The 8,780-nt window shown below is 40.6% G+C and overlaps 1 protein-coding gene across 1 annotated transcript in view; it reads right to left on the bottom strand.

Moving 5' to 3' along the window:
- TMX4 (thioredoxin-related transmembrane protein 4) overlaps positions 1 to 4,466 on the bottom strand; it is a 64,202-nt gene extending 59,736 nt beyond the window's left edge. Inside the window, exon 1 of the mRNA XM_006870399.1 lies at positions 4,230 to 4,466. Within this exon, the coding sequence (XP_006870461.1) occupies positions 4,230 to 4,402 (173 nt within the window). The 5' untranslated portion in view covers positions 4,403 to 4,466. The remainder of the gene's footprint in view (positions 1 to 4,229) is intronic.
- Positions 4,467 to 8,780: the final 4,314 nt, after the last annotated feature.

The raw sequence follows: 8,780 nt of genomic DNA, 5'->3' as shown, positions 1-8,780 counted from the left end.
GGGAGTAGAAAGCCTCATCTTTCTCCCGCGGAGCACCTGGTAGTTTCGAACCGCTGACCTTAAGGTTCACAGCCCGATTCGTAACCACTACGCTATCTTTGGAATAGAAGAATATAAAACTTCAAAAAGTAGGAAAATATCTTTGGAAAACATATTCAGTAAGACCTAATAGCCAAAATACATACAAAAACTTCAACAACTTAATGACAAATAACCCAATCATAAAATGAGCAAAGAACTTAAGTAGACATTTCATGGAGGAGGACATATAAATGATCACCAAACACATGAAAAGATGCTTGTCATTAGCCATCAGAGAGCTACAAATCAAAACTACCATTAGATGTCATTTTATTCCCACTAGGTCAGAAGTTCAAATCTACCAGTCGCTACATGGAAGAAAGATGAGGCTTTCTTCGAAAACCCTATACAGAATCGCTATGAGTTGGAACCTAAATCGCTAGCTAAGTTGGAACCTACATCACAGCACACTATCACCATCACCACCAGCATATCCAAGATTAAAAGAAACACACAAAATGGACGTTAACAGATATTGGTGGGGATGTGGGAAAATTACAACCCTTCCTGGTGTGATGCTATGGGTTAATGTGCTGGACTATGGACTACAAGATCAGTTTGAACCACAAAGTTGGCAGTTCAAGTTCACCCGTCGCACCTCGGAAACCCTATACAGGGTCGCTACAGGTCAGAACCAACTCAATGGCACTTCACAACCCCGACAATCCACTTGATAGTGGGAATGCAAAATGGTAATATAGACCTTGTGGAAAACTCAAGGGGCAGTGAGTTTATGTTAATGGAGAGGAACAACTTGAAAGAGGAGGGTGAGGATAATGGACACCTCAAAGGATGCAATCAGTGTCACTGAATTGTACATGTAGAAATTATTGACTGGGTTTATGCTCTGCTGTGACCATTTTCAACAACAAAACCAATTTGTATATATAATTTGTTGTTGGTAAGTGCCATCGAGTCAGTTCCAACTCATAGCTACCCTGTATAAGGTTTCCAAGGAGCAGCTGGTAAATTTGAATCACTGGCCCTGAAGTTCAAATAGACCTTGTGGGCCAGTGCTTTAATCCTGCAGAGTCATACCATATGTTTATACCATATAAACATATATGGAATCCTGGTAGGCGCTGCAGGACAATGCACTGGACTGCAAGGTCAGTCTGAGCTGTAAGGTTAGCAGTTCAAACCCACCAGCTTCTTCTTGGAAACCCTATACAGAGTCACTATGAGTCAGAATTGACTCGATGGCACATATATATATTGTAGTTGTATAGAAACACATATAAAGTAAAACTCATTCACAGTTTAGAGGCATATAGAATTTGCCTAAGGTCTTGTCTAGAACGCTGATGTACAAATTTTAAGAGAAAGTTTTAGGAATTACTTATATCAACATGAAATACATTGCTAGAGAAAAAAAGACTAATACAGCTAACAGAAAGAATCCTAATTTCCCTCTTTATCAGCTGCCATCAGTGGATTCCAACTCATGGTGACCCCATGTGTGTCAGAAAAGAACCATGCTCCACAGGGTCACAGCTGATTTTTCAGGACTAGATTGCCAAGTCTTTCTTCCAAAGTGCTTGTGGGTGAACTGGAATCTCCAACCTTAGGCCAGCAGTTGAGTGCATTAACTGTACTCCCCATGGATGGATTCCAACTTGCTTCTTTAGAGATGTACAACATGGGAATCCCTAACAGCCTCTATTCCTTATGACCATTTCACCTGAACAAAATGTTAACATGAATGATGATACAGTTTTCAATTATATTCATCAGAGAGAAAAACGAAAACAACTTATGATTTCTTGACTGTTTGGATGAATTCTTAGAAATGTATAGTAGGCAAACAGTGATTTTCTATTTTTTAAAGTGTTAGATTTTTCCAAGGAAGGAGAGAGAATTAGCATTTAGTAATACAGAAAACTGGAAAAGTCAATTTGGGCCATACTAATTCTTTAGGACAAGTCCAGAAATTTTAGTATACAAAAGAAGGTTTTTGTGTACTGGCTTAAACCCTATTTCCTTTCCAAGCTCACTTCATGTTGACCTATTCTGAAGTGTTGTTGTTGTTAAGTGTTGTCAAGTTGGTTCCAACTCATAGGGACACCATATAGGATTTTCAAGGAGCGGCTGGTGAGTCTGAACAGCTGACCTTGTAGTTCAAAGCAACCTGGTAGTTCAGTGCTTCAGTACTCTGAAGTGTACTCAATAAAAACAATGAAGTTCTGTTTTCATTGAGTACACTTTGAAAACAGAACTTCATTGTTTTTATTGAGTACACTTCAGAATAATGATCTCAAATGTCTACACAGCTTATTCATAGGTTATAAGACTCATCTTTTATCCCAGCCCAAACATACTCCATACAAATGGACATGAGGCGAGGTCAGAACCATTGATTGATATGCCTCAGCTTGTACAAAGAAGTAAACTCGGCAAGGCCAAGACGATCAAACATAGGAGTTGATGGCTTAATGCGGCTTATTGTCATCTGGGTTTTGGAATTTGTTTTTACTTAAAAAAACATAAATAACGGGAGAATCAAGCTATTCCAAAAGAGAGTATGAAGAAGTGATGCCATTCTTGCTTTGACCTTCATCATGCATGTTCACAAATTCAAGTTTTTACCAGAAAACTGACATCTAAAGAAACCCCAAAGTCCCTATTGTGTTAATTATCTACTGAAAAAGAGTTTCTATACTATTGAGAGAATGCACAATTTCTCTCAAAATCTTTAAATTATTACAAACAATCCTAACATCAGCATTCTAGAGCTACATTTACTTTAAAGTGGTTTCCTTTTCATTGAAAAGGGCCTCCTCACCTCCCCTGAAAGTATAGTGGTTTATTTTAATAAGTGTTTCCTGGCTATAATATCTTTAAGAATTTCAATAATTCATATGTTCCCAATGGCATTTTACTTTGAGGTCTGAAAACCTTTGTCACCAAAAAGGCATGTGCAAAAAGATGATGTGCACTATGTTCTTTGAATAATATAATCTGCTAGGTGAGTCACAACTTTTGCCCCTGAACACACACTCAGGATCTCACTCCAAAGTAATTTCCAGGTCATGGACGTCCCCAACTCAACTGAAAGATTCAAAATTTGGTCTCAAGCAAATGAAGGACAGATTTAAATTTGGGTCTATGTCCTCAAGATACAATACCAAATACTAGTGATCAAGTATGTACATTGCCTGAAACCTACAACTAAAGAGATGTGGTCTCTACCAGTATTTTTAGAAGGAAAATAAGGAATATCTCTCAAGCCTATTGAGGCGATATCTTCCCACCATCAGCTTCAAGCTCACTTTCAAGTAATTATATCCCTTCTAGTGTAAGTTAGTTTTAAGTTAAATTTAACAAATTCCTTGCCTTCTCCTAATTGAAAACTAGATTTTCCTACCTCCATAAAGTAAAGACATTATGTACTATTTATCTTCTATTATTCAAAAAGGGAGCCCTGGTAGCACAGTGGCTTAAGTACCTGGCTGTTACCTAAAGGTCAGCACTTCAAACTAACCAGCCATTCCACAGGAGAAAGAGCCAATTTTATTAATGTTCCTGACACTCATAGTATTAAATAATAATAATAATAATAAATCCAATCCCACTGCTGTTGAATCAATTCCGACTGGACCCTACCCAGAAAGTCCGACCTCTAAAAATTATAATATCAGCATGTGCATAAAATCTTGTTTAAAATGAAAAATGCACCCATTTTTCTATTTCATTTTCGTAACAACCTTTCAGGGTTTCGAAAGGGAAGACAACGATCTTGTGTACAAACTGGCCAGTCCTTTAACGAGCTGCCAATTAATTCTACAAATGCTTGCCTGGTCCATGCTAGGTAATTATACTTTACATAAATGTCATTGAATGACTGGCATTTTCCCTCTAAATACATACCTACACTTAAAAGCGCACTTTTTTTTTCCTTGCAGATTTTCTCCCTCCACTTGTAAAATGCTTTCCCACAAAACGGGGGTAAGGCAAAAAACGTTTTTAACCCGCAACTGTGAACGCACAGAGCAGTGCGCGCATGCGCAGCGCAAGTGGCAGACCCCCTAAGCCGCAGGTAGTTAAAAGCTGCACAAGTTCGGGTTCCCACCCGGGTTTGATTCTGGAGGCAGATGTGCTTTAGGAGCGACCTACACAGGGTTGGGAGGATGGCGTGCGGACACACTCACAATTTCAGCATCCACTCGCCTTCCATCACCAGCGTCCAGTTAGAGGCGGTCATGGGCTGGACCAGACTCCGCTCCACCGGCAGAACGGCCTGCTCGGGGTTGGCCGCCGCCGCCACTGCGAACCAGGCGGCCAGGAGCGCGGTCGACAGCGGGCCGCAACACCCGCCCGCCATGTTGGCTCCTCAGCTGGGAGTGTGGGGAAAGGAAGTGGTGGGCCCGGAGCCTCACCCGCCCACCAACGCCCAGGCTCTGCTACCGGGGCCCTCCAAGGAGGTCTGATGAGAAGCTAGGCCACCACGCCCCGCTTCTGGCTGGCTGTGTTGACAGGCCGCGCTCCAGACTCCGGCAGCGGCACCGCTTCTTATCTGCTCGGGCCAGAGGAGGACACGCCCCTTCGCGCCTCGATTGAGGCTGGGTGTCGGTTGCTTTGGCAACGACTGCCCTTCCTCCCTGCAGTGACACTGAAAATAAACATGACCCAAGGTTGCTTAAGTTAGAATTTGCGCCACTGGAGCTCTGGTTCTTCTAGTAATTAGGGTTTTCTTTGCAGAGGAGCATGGACAGTCATTTCAAGAATCCATCCCCTACTCAACAGAAAACAGCAGTAATGAACAACAAAGCAGATTAATGAAAAACGGAATGATACGGTGGCTATCTCTGCAAAGAAGAAAATTTAAGTAACTTTCGCAAGTGTATACTGAAACATTACTGCCGAATTTGAGGTAATGGTGAAACTAGACAATGAAATTGTATTTTTTACCAAAAAAAGAACTTTTAAAACTTGGATAACTAACATGAAAATAATTATGTTCAGAGTTATGGTGTGGTGTTGTAAGATAAGCACTGGCCTGCTAACCAGAAGGTTCAAACCCACCAGCTGCTCCTTAGAACCCCTACACAGGATTGCTATGAGTTGGCACTGATACCATGGTTCATTCCCAGCATTTAACATAAAGTTGATCAGTGAATGCTGGTAGCGTAGTGGTTACGAAGCGGACTGTGAAGTTCGAAACTACAGAAAAAGATGAGGCTTTCTGCTCCTGTGAAGATTTACAGTCTTGGAAACCTTGTACAGGGTCTCTATGAGTCGGAACCAACTCCGCGGCACATAACCACCAATAAGAATACAGCCAGTTGCAGTAAGTCTCAAACCTCTCTGGGTAGAGTTTTGTCAGTTGTAAAGAAAGAGTTGCCTTAAATGATTTCCAAATCTCTGTTCTTTCCAGAACACACCTGTACCATAGGACCACCCTCAGCATTTAAGATTGAATTACAGCTAGAGGGTGGGGGAGCTGTTTCAAACATTCTTACTAGATGCTTAAAGCATGTTGTTGTATGCTGTTGAGTTGGTTCTAACTCTTAGCAACCCTGAGATAGGGTTTCTGAGACTATAAATGTCTAAGGGAACAGAAAGACTCCTCTTTCTCTCTTGGAGCTGTTGGTGCATTCAAACCACCCACCAAGCGGCAACAACCATAAAATGAGGTTGTATGACCAATAAGAGTATATCATGAAAAAAATATGGGTTCTGTCCTGAACTTAAAACAAAGAGCAACTGCTCTTTGGAAACCCTATACAGGGTTGCTATAAGTTGGAACCGACTGGATGGCACTTAACAACACTAATACTAAAAGTACTTAAGGGCACATGAAATAAATTGCCAACCAATATTTACAGGACAGAAAGATTGATTTGCACTACTGAGAAGATCTTGCCTGAATTAGGTGTCAATTGGTACTATTTAACACTAATTTGGGCCCACTTTTCAATGGCACAAAATAAAACACATATATTTACAAACTGTTGTAAGTAAGGATATGTCACTGCAATAAATGATGCTAAGACTCACTGCAAATACTGCTCAGTCAACCCCGTAAGCTCAGTGAAAACCAGTTGACTGTGTTTAAAAAACGAAATGATTCATACGTAGGAATTCTTTTCAGTGCAGCTTTTGTATAGTTTTTGTTGCTGATGAAAGTTCTTTAAAAAAAAAGACTGATATTCAGAAATTACAATTAACAGTGTTGGATATGGTAATGGTCTTATGTCTATATTTCTAAAAGTATTTGGTATAGATAGTGACATATTCATGGATGAAATTATATGTCTATAATTTACTTAAAAATATTCCAGAACTATAATATGGAAGGTGGGGGGGGTGAATGAAAAATGAGTAGCACACTCTCAATTAGTATTGAAGCTAAATTGACGATGCTATTTTATCGACCTTTGTATATGTTGAAATTTTTACAAAATGAGAAGTAAGAACCTCTGAGATGCAAAAGAAACTCATTGTAGAATCACTCCCTGTCTTGAACACAAATGTGTGTGCAGGTCTTGCATTTCTTGGCCTTCAGACGGAAGACAGTAGGAAAGCATATAGGAAGACCATTTGGAAATCAGCCGCACGGCGAGAGGCACAAGCCCTGGTAAGGGAGTCGTTGCTGTCGGACTATGACCAATATCATGGCCCTGGCACTTCTCGTCACGTGATTTATAGCTAAAATTAGTCAATATCAAATTTTTGTTTTGTTGCAGCTAATAATAATAGAATCTACACCATAAAGTAACTCTGAAGATTAAGCAAATGTAATGCTTTTATATTAATAAGCTGATTGCTATTGTTAAGTGCCATCGAGTCAGTTTTGACTTACAGGGTTTCCAAGGAGCAGCTGATGGGTTTAAACTGCTTACTTTGTGGTTCACAGTCCTGTGTTGATCCTATAGGACTTAAAAAAAGGTTTTCTTTTATTATTTGGAGGCAATAGCATGCTATAATGCTTTTAAGACCATTTTTCTTAAAGTTGAATTTAGTTAGCACACTGTACAAAGTCCTTCAAAATCGACCTCAGTTTGGCCCACCTATATTACACCACTCTACAATCCTTTATTCTCCATAATACTCCACTTCTCAAACATACCATGCGCTTTTATGGCTCCTTGCCTCTTTCATCTGCTTAGAACACTTTTCTTCTCTAGGTGATTGGTGAATTTTGAAGTAGGCTCTATAAATGTCACATTGTACTACCAATAACCTAAGCAGAATTAACTCTGTTTTGTGGAATACAATTCCTCTTCCATATTACTCCACCACAGCCCCTCCAGCACTGCAATGTAATTAACCTGTAATTATCACCTTTTCACCTTGCTCCTCCCACCTTTACTGTTGTTGTTAAGTGTTGTCCAGCAGGTTCCAACTCAAAGAGACTTTGTATAGGGTTTCCAAGGAGTGGCTGATGGGTTTGAACCTCCAACCTTGTGATTGTCCAGTGCTTATCCTACCACAACACACCAGGACTCTCCAACCTTTACTAGGAGCTCTTTAAGAACAAGGACTTTGTCGTATTCATCGTTGTGTCTTTTTCCGCACAGCAAAATACCCATTTCAACGCAGTACTTTGGGTCTGCAACTTCTGAAATGGACCCCAAGAGCTCCACCTCCTCGTGTTCAGGGTTGTTGTGGGTTGTTTCTCACCTCACCCCACCCCCAAAAAAAGTTATGTTAAAGTCCTAAAATCCAGTACCATTATTGTGACATTACTGGGAAATAGGGTCTTTTCAGATGTAATCTAGTTAAAATTAGTTCATCCTGGATTAGTCATTGTTGTCCACTACCCTGCAGTTGGTTCCAACTCATAGCAACCCTGTATAGGGTTTCTGAGGAACAAGAAGTGGGTTTGTACTGCCAACCTTGTGTTTCATGTCCAGGGCTGACCCTACAGCACCACACCAGGGCTCCATACTGGATTGTTGTTAATTGCCATGGAGTCAGTTCCGAGCCATAGAGACCCTGTATAGGGTTTCTGAGGAGCGCCTGGTGAGCTTGAACCACTGACCTTGTGGTTCAAACTGACTCGTGCATTAACTCGCAGCGCCACACAAGGAGTAGGTCCTAGATACATACACACACACAGATGGAAGATCACGGGAAGGCAGAAATGTGAGTGATGTATCTGCAAGCAAAAAAGATGTCAAAGATTTCCACCAGAAGTTAAGAGAAGGCAAGAGAATTTTTGTCTAGAACTTTTATAGGAAGTATATATAGTCTTCCAGACCCCTTGATTTCTGCCTTCTAGATTTATGCAAAATAAATGGTTATTCTAAGTTACCTGGCTTGTGATCATTTTTAATGGAAGCCCTAGGAAACTAATGGGAACGCAGTGTCTCCATACAGTAAACATCGGACTGAGAACCATGAGTCCACGGTTCAAGCCCACCATCTGCCTCGCAGGAGAAAGATGAGACTTTTTGCTTCCACAAAGTTTTAAAAACCTCAGAAATTCTCTGCAGGGTTTCTAACAGATGGAACTGACTCCATGGCACTCAACAACAACAGCAACAAGAAACTAATATAATGTTTTTGTGTACTCCCTAGCCCCTGCATGTAGACTGGGTCACTTCTAATAGAATACAACTAAAGTCATAGGTGGTTAGAACCAGGATTAGGTTAAAAACAAAACTACGACTTCCGTCTTTTTTTTTAAATCTCTCACTTGTTCACTCTAAGATGATGTATGACAAGGTTCAGAGGAGGCCTTCAGCCAGGATCTC

This window comes from Chrysochloris asiatica, unplaced genomic scaffold, assembly GCF_000296735.1.
Source record: "Chrysochloris asiatica unplaced genomic scaffold, ChrAsi1.0 scaffold00141, whole genome shotgun sequence".
Lineage (NCBI taxonomy): Eukaryota > Metazoa > Chordata > Mammalia > Afrosoricida > Chrysochloridae > Chrysochloris > Chrysochloris asiatica.
This window is presented reverse-complemented; position numbering and strand designations above follow the sequence as displayed.